Below are 26557 nucleotides of genomic sequence, written 5' to 3'. Positions count from 1 at the left end.
CTGTGGTTCACATCATTTGAATATGTTGCCAGGGAAGCTGTTCTTGGAGGACGAAACCATGCTTTTTAAAGGAGGAGATAAGCAAAAATGAGGGAACCCCCCCCCCCCAGATGCATTGGCACATCGGTTGCAACAATGGATCAACGTGTAACAACAATTATGATGATGGTGCAGGCTATGGCTGTCTTGCCCCCTGCTGTCCAGCGGGTCAGAACTGACCCCAATGCACCCAACCACAGAGAAATAGCAGTAGTACTAGTGGTTACTAATTTCTTCTGGTGACGTCTGACTTAAAATTCTATATAGATATATATTTTTGCTTTTCTTGCTTGAAATTTCATAAAAAGCTAAAACACTTTCATTTCAACTCAAGAATTATTTTACAATTTTCATTACTCTTAGATATATATTCCTTTTAAACCAAAAAGACCCAAACTTACTGCCATCCAGCCGATTCTGACTCATAATGACCTGATAAGACAGGGTAGAACTTTCTTTGGGAGTTTTTGAGACTGTAACTCTTTATGGGAAAAGAAAGCCCCATCTTTCTCCCACAGAGTAGCTGCTGATTGTGAACTCTTAACCACTATTCCACCAGGGTGTCTTCTTCCCTTAATAGTGTATTAAGTTCCTTGTATGTCTAGTGAAAATTCAGTTTTGTGTCAATTTTGCTATTCAATAAAATTGTGCTCCTGTATACTCAACGGCTGTTAAAATCAGCTCAAACACAACCACATTTGGATGGATGGCCTCAGAAAGGGCAGTGTTCTGTTCTGTTGTCCACCGGGTCATTGATTGAGGTCAAATGGATGACATCATCAACGCTCAGGCAAGCAGCACTCACGAGATCAAGTGGCACCTTGCCATTGTGCAAAGCGGCTGTACAAGACCTCTTTAGCGTGTTGAAAAATAAGGACACTACTTTGAGGACTAAGGGGTGCCTGGCCCAAGCCATGGTATTTTCAACCCCTTCTTATGTAAATGAAAGTTGGACATTGAAAAAGGAAAACTGAAGAAGAATCGGTATGTTTAAACTATGGTGATGGTGAGGACTATTGAAAGTACCACATCCTGTCAAAAGTACCAACAAATCTATCTTGGAAGAAGTAGTCAGAATGCTCCCTAGAGGCAAGGATGAAGAAAACATTGTCTCACATTTTTTGGACATGTTACCAGGAGAGACTAGTCCCTGGAGAAGGACATAATTTATTAGGGACAGTGAAAAAGAGGCACAGTGATTACAGCGATGGGCTCAAACACAAGACTAATTGTGAGGGTATCAAGGACCAAGGTGATTTCCTTCTTTCGTACATAGGGTCTCTATGAGCTGGAAGAGCAACATGTAAGTGATGTAATTCCCTAAAGCAGTACCCCAAAGGAATTTATTGTCAGTCAAAAATGATAAATTGTATATAGCAAACACAATACAAAATTCAAAACTGTAAGCATAATAGCGTACCTGTGATGCACTATATGAAAATTATTAGAGCAATAGATGATATATATTCATCTGAAACAAAGAAGTTTTCCTAGAGTAGTGAGATTTGATATAATTAAAATACAGAATATCTGAAGTAGCAGGATTTCTTTAGTAAATAAAAGAAGAGGATTAAGGGGGAAGAATAACATATTGGTGAAGAGAAAAATGAGTGTGGTATAAAAGGTAGCTAGCATACTTAAAAGTGTATAATAAATTATCTAGAAATGAGTATGAAGAACAGCTTTATGGGCTGTTCTTACATGTTCAAGGCCTTCAGTATGAAACTGAATAATTTTGACATTGTACTAGACACAATAAACTCACCTGAAGTGTGTGAGCAGATGAGCATTGCAGTCTGAATCAAATTTTAGACATAATTGTCAAAGTGTAAAATTGTATGGATTAAGGAAAGACTGGAAATAAAATGCCTCTATTATAAAACTGAGCTATAAGCAAGATCTTTAAAAGTAGAAAAAGGTAGGCGTAAAAATAAGAAAGAAAGAAATCAATATTTTTGTTTATTGTAATCAATATATTTTTTATAGCTTTTTGTTGTATAGTATATCATTTTAAGTGCTATTTCTCTATAATGTATGTGATTTTTTATCCTCAGTAATATTTTATCCTGAAATCACTCAGTTTTCCAATATGCTGCTTTCTATTGTTAGGATTACTATAAAACTACTGTCTGAAATCTTGTCTGAAACCTGCCCACCATGGGGGACTTTGCTGGTATTTGAAATTCTAGTGGCCTAGCTTCCAGAATCATGTCCTCACATAAGACATCACAGTGGAACAAATTGAAAGATCAGAACTGGATACAATATTTAGGGAATATAAAGTTTGTCACATAAAGACTTCCTGTATCAATGATCTGATATAGCAATAAAAATGTAGTTTTGATTTAGCATTAGCAATAACTATTAGTAGAATATTAAGAGCCCTGTCACATAATCGCTCACACATTGTTGCTGCTAACTTCAATGTCAGCAGTTCCCAATCGCAGGCATTCTGAGGGAGAAGGGTGAGACTCCCGACTCTCAGGAATAATTGCAGTTTCAGAAACCAGCGGGGCCATTCTTCTCTGTCCTACAGGGTCACTATGAGTTGGCATTAAATCCATGGCAATGATTTTGGAGTTTTTTGGTGAGATGGCAGAGACAAATTGAACTAGTTGATAGCTTGAACATTAGCATCTGACCACTTGGTAAAAATATCTAGAAAGTCACATGTCAAATTCCCACGCCAGGTAAGACCTTTGACATTTCAAAAAGACGTACTTCTTGAAGAAAGGGAAAAAATACACATTGACACCTTTGAAAGACAAATGAAATATCAGAATGCATTGGGCCATTAAATATGCTTTTACTGCTTATTATGTTGATATTCTTCTAGAGAAAAATTACCAAAGGCACCATGAAATTGATCTGTCATGGTGACATTGTAAGAAATAGTGAAAATGAAATGGTACACTATTTTTAAAAATGTTGCAGGTTTTATTTAACAAACATAAACTACTTTTAGGTGATGTTAGGTTAAGTCAAATATGATGGATTTACATAAAACTATACACCTCAGTGCTCGTTAGCCATTCAGACAACAATCGGTTCCTTTGTATTTCATACATTATCTGATCTTCCAAATCTCCCTTACTCATGCTTTTGGTAAATATATGAAGATCAAAACTTATCATCAATATTATCACAATGAAAATAAGAGTAATCAAAATTATATCAATCTTTAAATCACAAGTTAGATATTTGAAATATAATTAGAAAAGTCCTATTAAAAACAGCTGAACAGTTATAAATTATTATCTCCATTAAATATCTTTACAAAGAAGTTGTTTTACTTGCAACTTTTATTAATGAAAAGGACTCCCCAAAAAAGGCACTGTAAGCATTGGTTTATTTTCCTGATATTACCAAACTTGTTTGATTTGGTAATATCACGAAAACAGTCTTTGTAGTTCTTCACTTTACCTTTCTTCCAAGTATGCACTTTGTACTCTCAGACTTTTCCTTTCATGTTATACAGATGCCAGAGAAAAGAGCTGCTAACTTCCTTTGCATGCATGAGGTTTATTGAGTTACTTTCTCCATAGCTATTTATTAATAATAGAATTCAGCGATGCATCATTCAATTAATGCTTACAAAAAGTTGAGAGTAGGGCCATTTTCAGCTAAAGGTGCTGAGGAGTGAGTAACAAGAAGTCATGTAGGTAAAGGTGCTTGGGTTGCAACATTGTTTAACCTGGCTTTAGAATGTGAGCTTAAAGAATTAAATATTGATTTTTTAAGGCCACAGCATGTTTAAAATACCTTTTTTAAGTTTCTATTATAGACCCTAGAGGTGGAGAACTTTATCAGACACCAAAAAGTATGCTCGCTGTAGAATGTTACCCATACCTTCACAGGCAGACTTAATAAGCAAGCTCAAAGCCCACTATTCACTGCAAACTCCCATCCAAGCATCCTCAACTTAAAGATAAAATCAGAAGTTTACAAAATTGTATCCAAATTGTTAAAAATGTTATGTTTTCCCAGGGGTGGAGGTGAGGACTGATATAACAGCTCTATAACAAAGCCTGGTGGCACTGTCAGTTACGCCTTGGTCTGCGAACCACAGTCATCGGTTCAAATCCACAGCTGCTCCACTGGAGAAAGATGAGGCACTCTGTTCCTATAAAGATTTACAACCTTAGCACCCCAATAATACGTCGCTATGAGGAAGAACCAACTCGATGGTGCGGCAGTGAAGAATGTGTATTTCGCTGCTCTCCAAAATGTGGACAATTCCAGCTCCACGCCCCCACCCCCCAACCTCCAGCAGCTCACCATTCCCCTCAGCAACTCAAGACCTGTCAATCTTTCTATAAAGACTACAGCCTAGAAAGCACCACGAGGCCATTTTCCTCTGCCATGTAGGGTTGTCAAAAGTCAGCATCTGAGCAGCAGGCACAACCGAACAACAACGTACCGATGTTAAAAGGGACATAACAAGAAAATGGTAGAAGCATGACATTGCCTCGAGTGGCCATGTTGAAATGTGCTAACGACTAGCCGCATGTGTCTATCTAATGGAAGTCTAAAATCATGGCAATTAAGTGAATTTTTGAAATCAGCTCTCAAAAAGGTGCATCTTAGTAGAGAATTTAGCCACGCAGGGCTTGCTAATGTTTGGGGACACCATTTCCCTCACGGCAAACTAGCTACTGAAAAGGGGTGGTGTGGGAGAGAGATGCCACCGGGTGCCGTTGCCAGAACTCTGACTCCCAATGGCCCTGTAGGGCCAGGCGAACTAGCCCTTCGCGTTTCTGAGGTTGCAACTCTGAATCGGAGCAGAAAGCTTCATCTTGTTTTCTTCAAAATGCTGTCCTTGTGGTTAGCAGCTCAGCTTCCCACTAGACCACACAGGCTTCCAAGAGTGATCGAAGTCACTTGTATTGTCCAATCCCTCCCTGTTGACTAATAAGGTTGGTTAGAATTTCCCACCTCCTTTCATGTACATATAAAATGATTCTGGACACACAGCACGATCTTCGTTGTACTGTTTGCTGATTTGTTTGTTGTTTTGACTTTTATGATCACATTTGAACATCTAAAATCTTTCCTTTTCTGTTCAAAATGGTAAGGAAATGGTCAGAGAATGATATCTTAAAATAATTCGATAGCAAACAGCCATCTATCAGGGAAGCAACAAAGCCCACTTGGAAGAAGGACACCAGCCTGTGTGATCACGAGGTGTCCACAGGATCAGATATTGGGCATCAGAAGACTCAAAAGAAACAACCATATGGATGTGAACGAGTAGGGTCAGAGTAGAGACCCAAAGCCCACCTGTAGATAATTGGACATCCACTCACAGAAGGGTCACAAGGCAGGGACGAGGCAGCCAGGGTGCAGCATAGCACCAGGGAAACACACAACAGCCCTCTAGTTCTTTAATGCTTCCTCCCCTCCCACTATCATGACCTCAGTTCCACCTTACAAATCCAGCTAGACCAGAGGATGTACACTGGTACAGATAAGAGCTCTGGACACACACAATCCAGGAGAGAATAACCCCTCAGGACCAATAATGAGAGTACTGATACCACAAGGGTAGGGGGAAGATGAGGGGAGAAGGGGGAGAAAGGGGAGAAAGGGGAAAACGATCACAATAATTGACTTCTAACCCCCACTCCCACCCCCCTACATCAGGGGACGGACAACGGAAACATGGTGAAGGGAGACAGCAGACAATGTAAGATGTGAAAATACTAATAATTTATAATTTATCAAGGATTCACGAGGGTTAGAGGGTGAGGGAGGGAGGGAAATAAAAGGAGCTGATACCTAGGGTTAAAGTAGAAAGAAAATGTTTTGAAAATGATGATGGCAACATATGTACAAATGTGCTTGATACAATTGATTGTTATGAGCTGTAAGGCCACCGATAAAATCGTTTATTAAAAATGTTTATATAATGCATAAAGAAAATAACAGCTCTAAGGATATTATTAAAATGATAAAAATAGAAGCCTTCAATATTGAATATCAATGGGTAAAAATAATTTCTAAGTAAGCAAATATTTTGTAACCATTCAACTCATGGAAAAGAAAATATGCTATTTGTATGCTGAAATTATTTCACCTTTTATGATGCTTATACATAGGAATGTATTTTAAATAGTTCGTAAGTGGACAAATTGTAAAATAACATGAAATTAATGAAGAAATGAAGAAGCCATTTTATATTTTAATTGGTACTTATAAATCTCAAAGTGTGGTTTGAAATTATGGAGCAAAAGAATTTGTCCTCTACAACAAAGGCCTGCACCACCAATTTTATTTTTAATTTTTATTATCACTGCATTCTAATGCTGCAATTTTGAGAAGGACCAGAAGCAATGACAAAAAGCTCTGCACAACTAAGATGAATTTCAGATGTGGAGTAAATCTTTTCAAGATGAAAATGTTTGAGGATCATTCACCACAGTTAATCATCCATTAGATAGGTAGCCCAGGAAAATATGGAATAAAATTTGAGTTTCCTATGTTTAGATTATTTTAAATGTCTAAAAGTTCAGTGTCTATTATTGCATATATCATTTTAAAAAATTTAAAGTCTAAAAGGAAATTTTGAAAATCTATTTAGATCTAAATTGTTAGTGGTGATACCAATCTCTCCTGATACGCCCACTGCACCTTGCCGTGGAGTTGATGCTGACGCTGTAGCAAGAGATCACCCCACCTTCCCTTCAAGGTCAGCTGGTGGTCTGTACTGCGCATGGTGTATTTAGCAGCCCGGCACCTAACCCCGGTGCCATCAGAGATACTTCTTTCAATATCAAGAGACTTCAAATTTTTATAGACAAATTCCATTATGTTTTAGTTCTATTTTCCCATCAACTGCTGGAAGCCCCCCACCCCTTTTATATCAAAGGTTAACCTAATAAGATTAGCCATATCTTGATGGGAATTAGAATTATGCTGCAATTTATGCTAGAGAGGTGCAAGGGATTCAGATCTCACCAGGTGACATGTTTGAGAAGATGACACAAAAACTTATGATTAAAATTGGGAGTAAACAGGACTAAAGATTCTTTCTGATCTGGTATGGTAAAAGGTCCATGGGAGGGTGCAACTTGGGTTACTGCTCTGAGTAATGCCAACCGAGGGGCACCATGGCGTGTGTCGATGAGGACTAAGTGTGGGATTTCCCTACTTGTCCCTTTAGCAGTGTGCCTGTATAAGCACTAGCTTTGCAGTCACTTATTTGAAAGATCATATATATATATATATATATATATATAGAGAGAGAGAGAGAGAGAGAGAGAGAGAGAGAGAGAGAGAGACTTATTTGTTATTTGTTAAATAATTTCTGTCTCATCTTATTATCCATTTTATTCTCTATTACACTGACTGAAAAAGTAATTAAAACAGATATGCTGGTATCTAGTTTATACGTAGCTTCTAAACTTTGGAGCTTTATTACAGTGTCTCTATGAAATTAATTTGCATGCCTAAAAGAGTTCCAAATCACCAGAAATATTTTGCACATGCATACTTTATTATAAACTTAATTGATAAAAGCTAGGTGAGGGTACATTCTATTATTTCTGGTAAGTATAACAAGAGTGCTATTAGTGTTTTGATTTTTCAATCTGTCCTCTCACCATCTTCCCAAATAGGATGGCATAAATAGGTAGAGGACTTAGGATTTCTATATATATTTGGGGTGAATATTATTTAATTCATAATAGCTTTTCATACCTGAAGTTATAATCTCTCCTCACTGGAAACAGTGAGTGAGATGGTGTGGTCATTTGTGTGTGTGTGTTTGCAAGGAACACACCCAATTTGCCTTAATTTTGTGTAACATGTGGTTTCCTTTCACTTTAAGTCATCTCTGGGGAATATTCTGTATTCCTGAAGATTGATTCATATTTAGCAAGGGCTTGTTTTAATTGATCTCCTACACTTGAATGACAGTATTCCAGAGCTGGAAAAATAATTTAAATAGATCTGGTTTCTGCCTTCTAAATCCTTGCATATTAAAACTATGATAGATAAGTTATTTTTAAGCTACCAGTCATTTACATGTATACAATTTTTAATGTGAGGTTTTCTAAAAGTACGGGCAAACATATTGCTTTCTTACATGAAGTATTGCTCAATAATACACATTTAAAATATGATAAATACCTCAGTTAATACATAATAGTTCTAATATGGATTCCAAAGAGCATGAAAAATGACCTTGAGAACTGGCAGTTTGTACCTGACAGCTAACCTGCCAGATTCCCAAAATATGTAAACACTTCTTTGTAACATGAGAAATGATCAGATTAAGCTCCACCATGACTGTAGTAGAGTAAAATAAAGACCCTTCCACAACCCGGGAGGTCTGAACCACTACAAAGACAAAGACAAACGTAGCAGCCATATAAAGTGACAGGACTTTGTGATCTCCTCTTTTACTTCAGTACTTCTACTTGTCCTAGGTAAAGACATAACAGCATAACCAGTCATTGAATTGCCCCCAATTCTGCCACTACCCAATTCAGAACTCCTTTCAGAAGAACCTGCAGGAGCCCAAGTGGTATAGTGGTTATGTGTTGGGTTGCTAAACACACGTTTAGCAATTGGAAACCACCAGCTGCCCCAAGCTCTGGAGAAAAGTCAGCTTTTCTACTCCTGTAAAGAGTTACAGTCTCAGAAACCCTCAGGGCAGTCTTAGCATATCCTCATATGATCAATCCGAGTCCTACTAAACGCAATGGCAGTCAGAGGCAGAGAGCGCAGGAACCTGAGTCCTCGAGTAACAACCTGCAATATGCAGATGATATTTTCTAGCTTGCTGAAAGTAAGGAGGACTTGCTGACGAAGACCAAGGATTGCTGTCTTCCATGTGGATTACAACTTAATGTAAAGAAAACAAAAATCCTCACAATGGGGCCTACAGGTATCATCATGATAAATGGAGAAAAGATTAAAGCTGCCAAGGACTTTGTCTTGGTTGGAACCACAAACCATACTCATGGAAGCAGTAGTGAAGAGATTGAATGGTCTATGGAATTGGGTGGATCTGCTACACAAGCCCACTTTAAAGTGTGGAAAAGCCAGGATGTTCCTTTTGAAGACTAGGGTGTGCCTGACCAAAGCCAGGGATTTTCAACTGCATGTGAAAGTTGGGCATTGAATAAGGAAGACCAAAGAAGAATAGATGTATTTGAATGATGGTGTTGGCAAAGAGTGTTAAAAGCACCATTGACTGCCAGAAGAGCACGCAACCCTGTCTAGGAAGAATTACAGCCAGAAAATCCCTTAGAGGTAAAGGTAGAGGGACTTTGTCCCACATACCTTGGTCATGATGTCAGGAGAGACTAGTTTCTAGAGAAGGACACAATGCTTGGTAAAGCAGAAGGGCAGTGAAAAACAGGAAGGCTGTGGATGAGATAAATTGATATAATTCCTGAACCAATGGGCTTACACATAACCATTGTGAGGATGGTGCAGGTCTGGGCTGTGCTTCCTTCCATTGTCAGAAACATGAATCAGCATTTTTTGTTTGTTAGGTTGTTTGTTTGCTTTGTTGGTTGGTTGAATGCTTTCTTCCATAGACAACGGTGACTATCTCTTGCAGTAACCAACAAGCTTCACTTTGCTTGACTGCACATAGGTTTCTGGTAAGCATTGACTGGCAAACTTTGGCCCTCATCATGACTTGATTTCTGTTCATTTATTTCATCATATTTATATATTACATTCAAATTTTCAATGAAATATTTTTAAACAGTTACTTGGCTTCTTATTTTTACCAGTATACAATATTTTATGAAAGGTGTGGATGGCCTGAGTCCTTTCAACATAACAAATGATGCAATTTCCATATATTAAAGCCTGTCAATTAAATAGAAAATGTAAGTGGGAAAAATAGACATTTCTTGAACACCTATTGAATCAGAGTGGGGGGAAATTAAACTTTCTACTTCCCCAGAGAGTTAGTCTGGAAAAACCCCAGAGCAGTTACAAATGGTCCTAGAGGTCACTAAGAGTCAGCATCATATACAGGGGAGTGAGTTTGGTGTTGGCAGTGGATCAGTTGGACTTTGCTTAAATTATTTTACATGTTCCCCCACAGAACTCATCTCTCAGGTTAACTGAAGGTCAAGCAGTTCCAGTAATATTCTGAAGGTTCCACTATAATAAATTGAAATTTACAGGTAATCTCAGTTATTACATACTTGTTTCTGAGTCTGCTTTAGAAAGAACATCAGATAAAATAGTATTAACAAAACTAGAAATCTGAAACAGATAATAAATTCAGTGACTAGAAAATTATAAATAAAAAAATATTGTGCATGTTATAATCAAACTGATACTTTATAGAAGAGGTGAAAAGAAATGTATTCCCTTGGTGTTTCACTGGCCTTTGAAAACTCACTTTCCTGACACTTTTATTCTGGTTATACCAATCTCCCTGATGTTCTAGAAACAAAAGCAGGAGACATGTTTCTCTGTCAGGGCTTTTATATTCGTCCCTGCAACACACTCTCTCTCTCTCTCCTTGATACCAGACTCAGCTCTCCAACTGGATCTGAGTGTGCTGATTCATTTTCCCTATACCAGTTTTCAAGATGTAAGATTCAGTATTTGCCTTTATCAATTTGTTTTTCATTTTGTTTCTCCATAGAATAGATGCGGGATGTGTTGGTCAGAGTGATAGTGATTTTCAAAGTTTGCCACAATCTCAATTGGTTTTAAGGGTGTCCGCTTAGTCCACATAAGGACTCAGTGCCTAGGACTGTCATCATACAAGGCATTCAATGGATTCTTCATTGAATAAATACATGAAAATAAAATTTTAGTACAAGAGTTGCTAAAATTTAGTGTTTTAGGATTTAAAGAGACATTACATCACACTTAAAATTTATACTTAAGATAATTTTATCATCCAAATAAAATCAAATCACTGTTTGGTGTTGATACCAAAGGCTTAACAACCCTATAGAACAGAGTAAATATGCCTCATAATGTTTCCAAGCTGTCATTTTATAAAAATGGACCTCCTCATCTTCCTCCTGTGGAGCAGCTAGTGGATTCTAATGGCCTACCTTTCAGTTAGCAACCAAATGCTCAACCTGCGGTGCCACCAGAGCTCCTGCTCCCACGTCTATAACATAGAGGAATGGAGTTCCAAGTATCAACTTCACTCTTCTATTCTTTTTTGAATTAGCTTACATATTTTGCTTCATTCACTTTCAAATCTGTATTTTTCTAGGACCTTGCTAAGTACTAAAGATGGCATAATTGCTAGCAGACCATCAAGTCAATGTCTCAATCTCCATACCCTTCAGTGTCCTCATCAGTAAATTATGGCTAATGAAAGTAACCACTCATTAGGCTTGTATGAGTATTCAATAAGATAATAGCAGGGAAGCATTTAACACTGCCCGCTGGAATGACCCAATTAATACTATTGTTATTCATTGTGAAAGGATGCTAATTGTGATTAACACATAACAGATATCTCCTTGTATTCATACAGGTTTAGTTGACTACATCCAAAGGATAAAGATAGGTTAATTTCAAAGCACTGAGAAGTCATCTTCACATGTAACAAAGTTTTCACACCACAAAGTTGATCAAGGCCCCTCTGAGCTTCCCACCTCTCCCTGGTTCTGACCAAATAACAACCCACCAGCCCACAGATGTTCATACATACAAAGCACCTATTTCAAACTTATAAAATCCCCTTTATTTTTCTTCATTGTACAGGGTGACAACCAGACAGGACTTCTTTCCTTTGAATGTTGCTCAGTATTAATGACTATATTGTATTTCCTTAGACTTTAGATAGATATCCCATTTTATTTGCTCTTATTAGATAATATTAAAATGATGGTAAAAGAAGATGAAGACGTCTGATGCATAGAAAAGAAGGAAGAAATAATGTTTACTTACAGTGAATTTCTAGCACCTGCATCGCTACCTGAGGGGTGGCATTGAGGGATTCATGGTCTACTCTGCAGACGATGGCCACTCCATCATCGCTGCGGTCCACTCGGAAGTCTAGTGTGCTGCTGACTGTGAACGTCTTGCGATTTGCATCCTCTTCTTTTAAATATTTCACATCTGAAAACACAATTTGAGTCTTAAAATTCTGTGGCATTGTCATTCAGAATTTACAATATTTCTTTTACTCAAGCCACTACTTGAAGCACCTTTCCCCCTAATTTAGCAACTAACTAAACAAAAAAATATATTTGTAAGTTTAATTTTTATATATTCCAATTTGATAAAATGCATATACAATGTCTTCCACATTGATATTAGGAGAAAAAGACAGACACACAATGAATGTGGGGACTCAGTGGTCTGTTCTTTGGTTTCAGATTCACCTAAAATATAAAGAGATATAAGGCTTCTTCAAATTCTAAAAGGAATGAGAGGGAGAATGGCATTCTAGAAGATTGCCATTTTACTAAATTAGTCTTCTGTTTTAGACTTGCATTGTATGAAAGATAATCTTAATTATCTGAGCCACAAGAACAGTGGGGGAAAACAAATTCAGAACTATCTGCTTATACCTAATAGTTATCATATATTTGCACTATGATCTTAACTTGAACGATGTGAAGTGAATATAAATCTAAAAAAATCTACTATGAGAAAGGTGTTACATTTGGCAAAAGAAAGAAAGTGCTCACCCACGTGAATATCTGGAATAGTTAAATATACCTTTACAATGAAATTTGCATGGAGATAAAAGGCTGCTTACTTGGCTGAGGAATGCATGGCAGCATGAAAGAGGACATGGTCCCCCACATTCAGATGCACTTATTGATATTTACATTTATTACATATGCTTCAGATTCATTGCTAAGTGACATACTGGGGGATTATTTGTTCTTTGTGGAAAAGAGCTTTAGTAATTACAAAATAATAATTTGCATTTTTTCAAACCTAAAGTAGCTTATTATTACAAGGTAATTTTAGTGGATTAGAAGCAAATTTATAGGTAAAGGCTAAGATATCACTAAAAAAGATTTTAAATACAGTTTAGAAGTAAAATGTGTCTAGTTCTCTGAGGCTTTTTTCTTTCAAATTGTGCAAAATCAAATGAAGAAAAAGAGACAGATATATTATTCCTTTTGCAAATAATGCATACAATGTTTGATTTTATTATGGAGTTCTAGTATTTATATTAATGGTGTGGCAGACAAGAACACAAGGGTCTAACTCGGGTTTTCCACTTTTGCACTTTGTATAAAGATATGATTTTGAAAGTAATTCTGAATTTCCTGTGGATGTTTGAATTACTTATTGAATTTTACTTATTTCTTGAGAAGGAAGACTCTCGTGTTGACTTCTCTTATAGTAAAGAATAAAATCAGATAGATATTTTATTTTGCTCCTAAAAATGCATATGTGTGTAATTTACACATAAGGGAATCAGGCATTACCTAATCAGAATATTTCATGACAAGAAAGTTTTATGTATATTAGGTACTTTTTGAGAGTAAGAAAAATACTTAACATATGGAAAGCAAAAGAGGAGCATTAAATATCAAGTATGTCCTATAATTTTAATATATTACACAGGTGATGAACTTTCATGCAGCATTTCTCTAGCAAACTTTATTTGCAAGAAATGGCTCATTTATGCTGGCTAACTTCAGTTATTGAGCTGTTTTCATTTAAAAATTTGTGTCATCACACTCAGTTTTAATATTAAATTTTAAGATTTTTCTTGCAGTAATGTGTTATAATAAAAATGTATTTTTACTGTAATGCTATTTTTTTAAATTATAAGGATCTTTGATTTTTATCACCTCATATTTATACAAAAATGTCACCGCATTTTTCACTTTATATTTTCCTTTCTTTAAATATATGCCCAGTGTTATCTTGTTACAAGCTATAAGGAATGGTAGATGGTACTTAGATTTCTTGACAAATTCATTTTAAAATATTTTATATGATAGGTGAGACATTATTCAAAATAGTGCCTATGCCGGACCTGATCTGGTTTTCAACATTTTGTTTTGGTTTGGTTTGTTCATATTAGGGTTTATCTCAGAGGTGTTATGTCATTTGAGTCCACAAAGAAAAAGAATGTTCAGAAACTGATTATGGTAGCAATTGTACAATACTGCTTGACGTGACTGAACTATGGAATGAGATGATATATGTGTTAACTCCAAATTAATAATGTCTTTAAAAAAAAGGAAAAATAAATAAACATAGTGTCCATTTGTTTAATTTTAATAACAGCTGTGGCTAAGAATTGACACACTTGCTTTCTTTAGCTGTTTTCCTTTAAAAAGTATCGTTTAATTTAATACTAATTAGATACATAATATCAGATAGCAATTGTTGCATAATGTTAAATTATAATGAGCACCACCCTAATAAAATAAACAGAAGCATAATTTGTTGTTTTTCATATTTGCTGTATTTTGACAGCTCACAGTAATGTACAAGAACAAAACATTGATTCATGCAACAATGTTTTATGTATGTTCCTGGACTTTCCTGCTGATCTCTAAACAAACACATTGGAAATTGTATTTACAAGTTATCTCTTAATTTTTCACCATTTTCAAAATATAGATGTTATATCATTGTAAAATATTTTAGTGAAAAGGAAAAAATTACGTACTTAAAAAAAATAGTACAGCTATGATGAGTTGATTAGGAAAAAAGCAGTCAGCTGGGAAGGGTAAGTCTCAAAAGTCCTGTTTATCTTCAGTCAAATGGGTGCTTCTGCTATTAATGTATCCACTACACCCTGACTTCTTCCACTCTCTCTTTACTCCTAAGGATGTAAATCTTTATGGAAATAGTATGCCATATGTTTCCTCCACTTCAGTGACTGCTGGATTCAAACTACTGACTGTTTGGAGACAGTTAAGTGCTTCAGTCAGCACTCCACCAAGGATCCTGCCACATGAAATAAGGGTCAAACAAGACGACTGAAGTTTGGTCACTCTTAGAAGACAATATAGATGTGCATGTGTATGTCCTTGTGTTAACAAAGTCTCCTTGAAAAACGGTATCACACCCAACGTACTACAAACAAAAGAAAAACACACAAAACATGTCTTCATCATGGATAATACAAGATTTTGTACAATGAACCAAAAAAGGAAAAAATTTTCTAAATTATGTAACTGAAAAGAGAGTTTTGTCTAGTACACAAAGAACGTATGCTTCAGTATTAAAATTGTTTTAAATCTATTTTTTTAATTGGACAAAGATCTGCATAAGCATTTCTTCAAAGAAGATATATACATAGTTAATAAGCACATGAGAAGATGAGGGGCATCATTTGCCATCAGTGAAATGCATATCAAAACCACAATGACATACAACTTCACACCAGTAGGTTGTTCCAGAAGATTTGTTAAAAAGTTTTGGGAGTTTACAGAGGCACTAGAAACTAACGTTACTGAATGAAATGTAAAAGGGTTCAGCCCGTCAGGAAAACAATAAAACAGAGTGACTATATAACTGATTTGCATGATTTTAGTTAGATTACCATGATAAATTTCAATAAAGCTCTTAGAAATAAACAAATAAATAAGGAAAATGGCTAATCTCATATCTGGCTATACCCCTTGCTTACCAACATGGCGAGGTTCCAAACACCAGGTAATTATTCACAAACTAGCATTATGCAAGAATGGAGGATGACCATAATCAGATCTTAAAATGGAAGTTGACTACATCAATATATAACTGCCAAAATACATCAACGCACAACTGCCAAACGACTTAATACATGGCCCAGCCCAGTGGATACATAACTTCAACTCTTTAAACTGAGCCTCACATCTTGTAAGCCTTTTTCCTAAGTGCACATCATCATACTTGGATAGCAGATTTTTAATGTTTTACTATTATTCTTATAGGAAGTGTTGCATAATTAGATCATTAAGTAAGACTAAACATTATGAGCATTTTAAAGAGTCATTTAATAAAAATATAAAATAAAACCAAAATGATATGTCACTCTCTTGGAAAGAAATGATTATATAATGACGTTATTTAAAAATATAATACAACAGAGAATTTAGCGCTGAAGCTAGTGGATCAAATAGGAGCCAAAAATACACTTAGTACTTTAAAGTCCAGCATTTTTGTAATACAGTAAAATAAACTATTTCTATCCCTCTTCCATTCTGGAAACAGAAAGAAGAAAAGAAGTTACCAGCATGAAAGCTGCTACGGTAATATGTGATTTTGACCATAGTATTATAAGAAACCATTTGAATCAACATTTTTTAAATTGCTCAAATAACTTGAAGGATCCTTTTTAGAAACATCCACATTTTGTAAGCTATCTTCTTGGGTCCAAATATCATCATTAACCAAATTTCATTGGATCAACCAGGTCTCCCCGTGCCCCACCAAAAACCAAGTTCATTGCTGTCAAGTGGATTCACATTCATGGTGATTTTGAACTCCTGGCCTTGCAATTAGCAGTCCATGGCATAAAGTAATACATCACCAAGGTTCCTACATGCACCCAACAACAGCTATAAAAAATTGGCTCTCCATAAGAAATTCAGGGTTAAAGAATTGTGGCGGGGGGGCGGGGGGGCCTCTATCTTAGAACATAATGAAGACAAAGTAATTTCTGGAAAGTATTTGTGAAGAATGTGAGCAAAGATTTCTTTCCTGCACTGACAGCTGAACACCACTAATGGACAAGTTTCTCATGCGATCGTGGCAGTTCTGTGTTGCTGGGATGCTGGATACAGCGGAATTAATCAAATGATATCTTTACATTAGGGTGTTAGTAAGGAATACTGAGGAACATAGAGTGCCAGAGAATGACCACATCTCTGGAGGATGGATGGCATCTCCAGAGAAGCAAAGATGGCAAGACTTAGTCTCCTGTACATTGGAAATGCCATGAGGAGAGACGAGGACCTGAGAAAGCATATTGTATATGATAAATGAGCATAAGAGTGTAAAAGAGGGAGAGCCTTGATGAAACGGGGTTGACACAGTGGCTGCAATAATGGGCTCACACATAACAATTGTGAGAATGGAGCAGGACAAGCTTTGCTCTCTTGCATATGGTCATTATGAATCAGAACCAATTCAGTGGTACCGAGCAATAACAACAACCAGAAAGCCTCAACATTTTAGTATTTGTATTATAATCTCAGCATATACTTAGAGACAATGGGTCCTGGATGACTGACATATACACTATTAAAACTATGTACATATACAGAATACTCATTTTTGATAGTTTAGTTAAATGAAATCTGGCTAGCTATCTGCTGAAGAGCACAATCAGCTCCTTGAGTACTTTTGCTGTATGATTTCTACAAATAGTTTACAATATGACTGTTTCCTTCCTAGTTAAGAGTAGAAAGTCTCTTTAACTATTTATCTCTCTTTAAAGACCATGTTGTATTATGTTATAACCGCTTAGGATTATCTTCTCTTGATTAATGTAAAAGAGACCCATAATTACATATGCAAAGTGTTTTGTGTGCAAAGAAAGATAATCAAGGAATGCTGTCATAATCACAAACCTTCCTATATTCAAAATGAAGGGATAATGCAAGGGTGTGGCTCTTCAGGTTCTTGTGGAATTGTGACTACAACCTATTTAGTTTTAACAGAAAATTAAAGATTTTATGATAGTAAATGCTCAAGCAACAAACTACAATTACTCTATCTGGAAGGAATGTGAATTCTCCAGGAGCTGATAGAGACATTTAGAAAAGCAATGAACATCTTTTTTCCCCACACTAAATGCCAAATGCTCAGACTCCCTTGCTACTCAGAAGATTAAAAGCTGCAGTGAAACCACCTATCGTTTTGGATACAGAGCTTCCCAGAGGTGCCAAAAGATTTCTGAATCTGAAGATTGAGGGGGAAGGAAAAACACAGAAGTCAATTAAATTTTGGATTGCTTTGTTTTCCTGCTTAAAGTTTAAACATGATTTGTTTATTTATTTTTACTTCTCTTGTCTTAAAATTTTAAAATAGTCTCACCATTGCCCACAGAATAAATTCTAAACCCTTAATCTGAAATCAAAATTTTCCATGAATGTCTTATACCTCTCTATCCACACCCCACCCCACACTATTTCATACATAAAGTTTCACATGAATATTTCTTGAGAATGTCATGTCACTATCTCATCCACAATCTATTTGGTAAATCCTTATTCATTTTTAAAGATCAATTTATTCATTTAACAGATATTTATTGAGTTATCATAATCATCAATGCATACACACTATCATTAATTTTTCTCACCAATTAAAGCTGTTCTCTGCTTCCTCTATATCAAAAGAGTAGCCAGTTTATATATCATTACTGCAGTTATTAGATCCCAAATTACATGTCTTTACCTAACTGTTCTATTAAATCCCTTAAGATTATTCTTTTTTAAATGTTTATATGTATAACTCTAACTCAAAGTTTGGTGAAAGTAATCATAATTATAATGGGATGATAATAATTCCTAATATCTAAAATCATATTGACTGATTCCCGTTAGGTAAATACACATGCCTCTTGGGTTATACAATACTCTTGCAAAGCATATGTACATGAATATAAAATATATTCAGAATATACAGAATGCAAAGTCATGAACACTTTTAGCCATATAACCAAACATTTTGAGGAAATCAATTGCTGGGCTTTGGAACTGCAAGATGAATTGTTATAACAATCCACAAAGATTGTGGTTAATGAGTTGTGATTGGGTTTTTAGAAACTCCTTAGTAACCATCTGTGATAGTTGGCTTTTGTTCGTTAAGCCATGATTCTCAGTAATTTGACAAGTAGGACTAGGAATCCTCCACAATGCAATAGAACACAGAAATCAACTCCACAATGAAATGTGCTGTGAGAAGCCAATCAGCTGGAAGGAAATCCATATTCAGGTATGATCCTGATGATGCTTCCTGGGGTAGACCCTTATTTCCTATATAAATAGTCTGTGAAACACCTGTTGCTTCTTGCTGAGTTTGGATTCTTCATACAGCTTCTTGGCTTCCAGTTTTTTGGAGTTGAGCCAACTAACCACCATATTGCCTGCTGACCCTGGGAGCCATAAGCAGCCTTTCATCTGACATGTTGACTTTGTATTCATTGGATTCTGAAGCCCCAAGCTTGACCTGCTGACCTTGAATTCCTCTGCCTCTGTGTCTACCAACCTGTAGATTTCATGGTTCATGTTTCTGCTTTCTGGTACACCATTTCTCACCATTACAAGAGTCAGGAAAGGTCTCTAACTTAAAATGTGACCCTCAAATTTGAACCAGGCTTGACTTACCTCCCTCTACAAATGTGTGTCATTTTCTTGACATCTATCAATCTATCTATATGTCACTGTTTTTGCTTCCATAGAATACTTAGCCTAACAAATCATCTAAAAGGCAATTATTGGTCTTGCTGCAGAGCAAATAAGAGTAAATAAATTGAAGAATCATAGAAATAATTAATACATAAACATCTGTCTCCAAAACTCTTGAGTGCAGTCAAACTAGATAGTTCCCAGCTACCCCTACCAACTGTACTGAATGAATAACATTAGAAGACCCTGAATAGAGTGAGAAAAAAATGTGGAACAAAGATGAAAATGATAAAAATGCCAGGTTATTTATCAGATAAATGGTTTTATGGAAATCTTTAAACCTGGAACTGAACTCCCTCCTATGGCTCAATTTCCAGTTAAACAATACATGGGTCTATCAGGGGTACTAGGGAAGTAAGCATTACTGAATATTTTATCACAGGAGATCAAAAAGGCAATATTTACCTAAGGAACTATTAAGAAGGGTTAGGAAAGAAGGCAGAATAGAAATTAGAACCATAAGGATTAAATTGGACATGTAGTTTTGTATTGAGTGGACTGCAATGAATGAGATGAAATAAAATGTGTAGATGTATAATAGAAAACTGATTTACCCCAACTCTCCATCCAACTTCACAATAAAAAGAAAGTGTGTTAGGCCAGGTTGACTAGAGATACAAATCCAGTGACACTCATATATGTGTAAGAAAGAGCTTTATATCAAGGAGTAATTATATATCAAGAAGTCATTCCAGCCCAGTCCAAAACTAGTCCATAAGTCTTTCTTCAGACTCATGCAGCCACATGCAGTGAGGCAGAATGCAGGAAGATCAGAGGCTGGTTGATTCAAAGTCAAGTTGATTCAGTGATGGTGTAAACATTGCAGGACTCTAGCAGCTCTCAGGGTCAGCATCAGAGAGATAAAGGTCAAGAGGGAGGGCGATTCCCTGGGCCCTTCTTATGAGAAGGCCATACCCACAAGGAGGCATCTATAGGATTAACACACCTGCACTTTCATATAGCTTCAAGTTAACATACAATTATTTAACTACCACCTAAAGAAACTATAACTTTGCAACAGCATTTTAAGGAAGAATTTATGATCCATGTTTTGTAGAAAAGAAACTAAAGCTCTGAGACTAAGACAAGCATTATCTAAATTACAGGTACCTCTTACGATAGTTAGATTTTATGTCAACTGGGCTGCACCAGTGGGAAGACATGGATAGAATCTAACCTGATGACATTTCCTTAGTGGCATGATCTCTATAAGATATGCTGTGTGTATGGTTCTCTCTATTCCTATAGCTTCTGGCCTGCATCTTTCATCTGGCTTCCTGTGATTGGATAGTGGCCACCATGCTGTCAACACTTAAGAGCTGTTACCAGCCTGTAATATCCCTTGCCTTGGATGTACTTGATTCTGTCTCCACCAGTCTGTGGTCTTCCCACCTGCATCTTCTGTGTTCATCACCCCAATAGCTGTGTGAGTCAAGAGGGGCCTCCAATGCTGCATCACAAGCTGGCGTCAGAATGGGTTTGCCATCCTGCAATTGTGTGGGTTGTCTTCCTGATCTAAATTTCTTTTTATTCTTTTACATATGTGAACATAAGCGGTTTCTCTAGAAAACCCAATCTCACACACATCACAATTTTATATTCTGTAGAACAGTGTTGTCTTCAAATAGAGCAGTGGTTCTCCACCTTCCTAATGCCCCGACCCTTTCATACAGTTCTTCATGTTGTAGTGACCCCAACCATAAAATTCTTTTCGTTGCTACTTCTTAACTGTAATTTTAGTATGGTTATGAATTTGGAGACCCCTGTGAAAGGGTTGTTCAACCCCCCCAGAGGGGTCACGACCCACAGGTTGAGAACTGCTGAAATAGAGGTAAAATTATCACCTATGAATTGGTAAAAAATGGAGATTTTCAGCCTCAGCTCACCCCAGACCTACACACTCAGAAAATCAGTTCAAATAGTATAACCTGAGACTTAATAAGGCTCAATGGAAATGAGGGTGGAATCTAAGGTCTGAGAACTATTGCTCACTATGGTAATGTGAAATGACCCTGGCGATGAACATGTGATCAACAGGTATTTTCAAACAACTTTCATGCAAAAATTTGTAAATTATATTCATATGTTAGATAGTAATGGAGAGATGACAGAGAATTTTATAGAAATACATATCATACTGAAAATATAGCTCACCTTGCAGGTCTTCACATTCATTGTACAACAAAAAAACAAAACAAAACAAATGAAACACAAAAAGAGCTTCCTGTCATCCAGTCAATTCTGACACATAGCAACCATCTCAGACTCAGTAGAACTGCACCTCAGGTTTCCAAGTCTATTACTCTCTCCGGGCACGGAAGGTTCCTTGCTTTCTTGCACAGTGAGTGGCTGATCATTTCCAAGTACTGACCTTGAGGTTATTAGTCCAGTGTGTAACCACTATGCTACTGGGGCTCTTCCAATGTATAGAGCTTAGAAATCAATGTAGGGTTAATCAGCTGAACTAGTAAATGCTTAGATACAAGCATAAATTAAACTTCCCTTTCCCTTTAATAAACACTTTGGAAATTAAAGTATGTATTATATTCTTCTTTATAGGAAAATATTCTTCCTAAGTGTCTCATCTCTCTAAAGACATCGTAAATGCTTCCAGGTCATAAATATTCATTTGGATCATCACTCATGCACCACAGAATACTGTGAAATTAGGAGGTACTCAATGATTTCTTACAGAATTGAACTATATTGAAGAATCCTATTGTTTACCTTTGTTTTACACTATGAATTGTGTTTTCGAAAGATGTCAAGTGTTATTGTAATAAGAGACAATTGAAACTGCAATAAGAAATCAAATTTTAACCCCTGGGAAGACAGACTGGCCCGAGATAAGGGCAAAGTCCTTTCAGTGAGGAGTGTTTACTGAGAGATTTTTTAATGTCATTATACTTAGGAAATCCATAAGACAGCCAAAGTACTGCATGTGCATTCTGTTTAGACTGCTGCACTCATCAGACTTCCATAAGCCCTTACAAAATTAAAATGTATGTTACTCTGGAAGTTCAAGATCTGTTTGAGGAGGCGAGCTCTGTAAAATAGAAAAATACGTAAATCACAAAAAGCTATAGATGAATCTAAGTGTTGGGATAATAAAATGTGTTTTAAGTGGTCAGGAATTAGTAGGAAAAATGAGATTTCATTACCTCTATTGAGTCCTTGTGTTGTTTTTTTTATGGTAAGTGTTAGATTGTCAATACCCATGTCGGTGGTTCTAATCCACTGGCTGATCCGTGGTAGAAACATGAGAAATCCCATAACGATTTATAGCCTCAGAAACCCTATAAAGGATCACTGTGAGTCAACAATGGCACTGGGTTGGGGCCACTCCCTGTTTACACAGCACAGAACCATGTAAGGAGTCCTTGTACACATTCATCTTGATAGGTGAGTCTTGTGGAAGTAATATAAAATGTGGTGGTTTACCAGATCAAACGTAATCATAGCTTTATTATAAACAAAGATTCACCCTCATTGTCACTCAGAGCAGAATTTATTTTTAAAAAATAAATGTTCGCAGAAGTTTGAAAACATCATAGATTTCTCGTGAAACTACAAATACATGGAGTAGAACCTCTGATTTGAGTCATGTGGGGCTCGGAGTTATTTTACCCCAGTGGTTTCTCCTTTATCTCTAGAATCTGTGGAGTAACCCTGAGAGTACTTGGCCTATCATGGCCAACTCTAACCATTTGTTTTAATAGCTGTGAGCTGATCTGGGAGTTCACTCACTAGCTAACAGTGAATGCTTGGATGGGTCAAGAAATGTGCTGGCACGGAGAATCCAGAAGAGGGCTTCCTGAGGCTGGAGATGCCCTTCATTTGGACGTCTTTCCAAAATTCATCCAAGAATATCTTCATGTGGCTTTGAATTGCTCCCGAATTCTATCCTGTTTTACCTGCCTATCTGTGTCCTGTTACTTCAGAACAGTCCTAATAAACCACGATGTCCTAATAAGTCCATCAGTTATATGTGACACGGAAGCAAATTACTGCCCTGAGCAGAGAGACTGTGTGATGGTGAAAGGAGTGTGTGGTGTAAGAGACCAGGGAAAAGCTGGAAAGAACAGCTGTGCTTGACATTCGTGTCTTATTTTTATTAACAAAAGTATTTGTGAACTTCCTAGCTCTGTCATCATTAAAAAGGGGCACATAAAGATAATGAGGCAGTTTCTTGGTACATACAGAGTGTGGTACATAAAAGGGCATTCTAGTAAAAACTGAGACTTTCACCCCAAAGGACACACTTGTGTAACAATTTGCCACCTAGAGAATTATTTCAGTTCATCGAATGGGAATTTGGAATTTCTTCCGCAGGCTAAGGTTTCCATCAGAAGTGGTTGAGCCGTAAAAGTGGCCTGATCCGACCTTTGTTGTAAGACAAATCTGGAATTAGTGATGTTTCCATTTAGGAAACTGCTAAATCCAGACATGCCTAGATAAACATATCCTTGAAGAAGAATTAGAATGATCGCTACTGAGCCTGAGCAGGCTGTGAGAATCAAGTTACAATGTACCTTAACAGTTTAACTGTGCTAGATGCCTAATTTGTATATCAGGATTTATAGTTATTCAAATTCAGTTCAATAAAAAATACCCAAATTCTAAGGCAAAGGTAACGATTAGGTTAAATTATAGTTAAGACTGTCTTTTGTGTGTATGTCTAAGACTCAATAGATAGAATAATTATATAGATTGCAAACCTATAATTTTTCAGTTAAATAGCCAGTCTTACATCTTATCACTATTAATTATTGTTTATATAAGATATTATATCTAAATTAATCAAAATGATTATTATTAGCCAATCTCACAGAAGGTATATTTAAGAACAATATATGTCACCGTATGTATAGCAAACATGTGTCTTAAAATCATCATAATAATATCTTCTACCTCGATATCAATGTGCTTGTGACATCAGACCTAGTCTGCATCAGTAAGGATCTGTAGCCTCAGAGACCTGATGGAGCAGTAATATGGTTCACTGTGAGTGAGAATTGAATCAATGTCAGTGGATTTCAGTTGTGGCATCAAGTCCAAGGTATTTGTATGCAGGGGAATAAAAACACTACGATAAATGTCTTGCCCCTCTAAAAAAATGAATAGATTTTTGCATATGTATTTAAAATTTTAAGTTTATCAAGTAAGAAGAGGAATATGCTGAATATCTCGATTTTTACTGATACACCCACACTCTGACACACACTGTGAAACCCACTAGGGATCAGATCTATTGTGAGCCAGTTTTATTTTCAGAACTTTATAATTCCAGGAACCAGTAAGTTGCAGATAGAAAACCCATGCAGTTTTTCTGTCTACGCCTGACTTGTGAAACAGCAATCCTGATAGTACACTGGAAAAACACTCGGACACTTAACTGAAAGGTCCGGTTGACAGATCAAACCCCCGGCACTCAGTGGGAGAAGGATGAAGCAGTCTGCATCACGAAAGATGTACAGCCTTGGAAACCCTATGGAACAGTTCTACCTTGTCCTGTGGGTCACTGAGTCAGAATTGACTCAATGGCACTAGAGCTGTGTTCTTTTCTTTGGTTGTATTGCTCACACACAGAACCAACCACATTGCATGTTGTTCATATAGTAAACTCATTTACTCAGTTATCTGCTGAGGTCCCTATTATTTTTAACTCATTTTATAGTAGAAGAAAATGTGGCACACAGTATAGATTGAAAAATTACCTAATTTAAGAAGTTGGAAAATTCGTTCAAATTACACTTAACCAGAAAGTGACACTGTAGCTTATATATCGCAATCTGTGTCTCTGTCTCTATGTCTGTCTATCTATCTGTCTATCATCTATCTATCTATCATCTATCTATTATCTATCTATCTATCTATCTTCTATCTATCTAACATCTATCTATCTATCTATCTATATCTCTTTTTCTATATATAGATATGTATATATGTACATATATATCATATCCTTTTTCTAACATGATAGCATCCATGATCATTTTAATCCTTTTAGAATACTCATTCTAGAATGATCTGGAGCAATTATGCACTTTTACCTTTAATCTCTTTGTCGTCTTTAAACCATCTGAGGTCAGCTGCAGGTTTGCTGCCCGAGGTTTTGCAAGTCAGTTGCATCAGGTCCCCTTCCATGACTGGTGATGAAAACCCACTAATTTGAGGCTTCTCAGGAACCCCTGAAAATCCAACAAACAAATAAAGTTAAAAACATTCTTCAGAATGGATTCCATTTTGTGACTGTTACCATCACACACAAAGCTGCTAAAATTGGTGGTTTAACAAAGCATATATCAATCAATAATAAATTGCTATAAAACAAATGACCTGTAAGATACTATATATAGTGCACTATATTTGTGTATATATAGTATATTTGTATAGAGTTCATTATATATTAATATATATGACAAATTTTTAAGAAAATGTACTGTTTACATTGGAAAAAATATTTACAAGAGACATTACATTTATTATGTAGGATATTGTGATTCAATTAACACGATGATTTTATAATTCATAAATTATAAATGAGAATGTCTTCTGTATGCTTTGATGGAAAATGTACTTGGATCAAGGGATACATCAAGGTCTTGCAATTACGTTTATTTTTCTGATTCTTCTAAAGTAAAACATGTCTTGATGTTGTTTATATAAGAAATGCAATTTTAGTTTTATGAAGCATGATATGTATAATTTCTAATGCGAAATACGTATTACCTTTCCTAATCCAAATCATCCAGTAAATAAGCTGATAATTAGTATTCAGGGATATTACATGGGTGAATTAAATAATATAATGAGATGCATTTACTAACAATATTCGTCTGTTGTCATGGCAAACATTTGAAAAATTTCTTTGAAAATGAATCAATAATAAAGGTAGACTCATAATTTGGGTTATTTAATTCATTTTGAGAAGAATAAATCATAAGGATGTTGCAAAGCATCAATATGAGAAATGAAATTTAAAACAACAACAACAAAGATAAATCATAACAGCCTACTTCTATTAGCTGGCAAGTTTCTTTTTTGTTGGCTTGTTTGTGTTGTTATTCTTTTCACCTTTGCATTTTTTTAATCTTTGGCACATCACCATTTAATAAGCTGCATCCTAAGGTGGCTCTCTATAGAACAATAGATTATCCATAGGCAGTTATTATTCTGAATTATTCCAT

At 36.1% G+C, this 26557-nt stretch overlaps 1 protein-coding gene across 1 annotated transcript in view; it reads right to left on the bottom strand.

Moving 5' to 3' along the window:
- CADM2 (cell adhesion molecule 2) overlaps nucleotides 1-26557 on the bottom strand; it is a 368234-nt gene that overhangs the window by 176862 nt on the left and 164815 nt on the right. The window contains exons 4-5 of the mRNA XM_045286248.1: nucleotides 25421-25558; nucleotides 11932-12102 (exon numbers count right to left, since the gene is read on the bottom strand). Of these exons, the coding sequence (XP_045142183.1) occupies nucleotides 11932-12102; nucleotides 25421-25558 (309 nt within the window). The remainder of the gene's footprint in view (nucleotides 1-11931; nucleotides 12103-25420; nucleotides 25559-26557) is intronic.

The sequence above is a fragment of the Echinops telfairi genome, unplaced genomic scaffold, assembly GCF_000313985.2.
Source record: "Echinops telfairi isolate 266 unplaced genomic scaffold, ASM31398v2 ScPeMD7_6;HRSCAF=24_1, whole genome shotgun sequence".
In the NCBI taxonomy this organism is placed as follows: Eukaryota; Metazoa; Chordata; class Mammalia; order Afrosoricida; family Tenrecidae; genus Echinops; species Echinops telfairi.
Note: the sequence above shows the minus strand (reverse complement) of the source record. Positions and strands in the feature narration are given on the sequence as shown.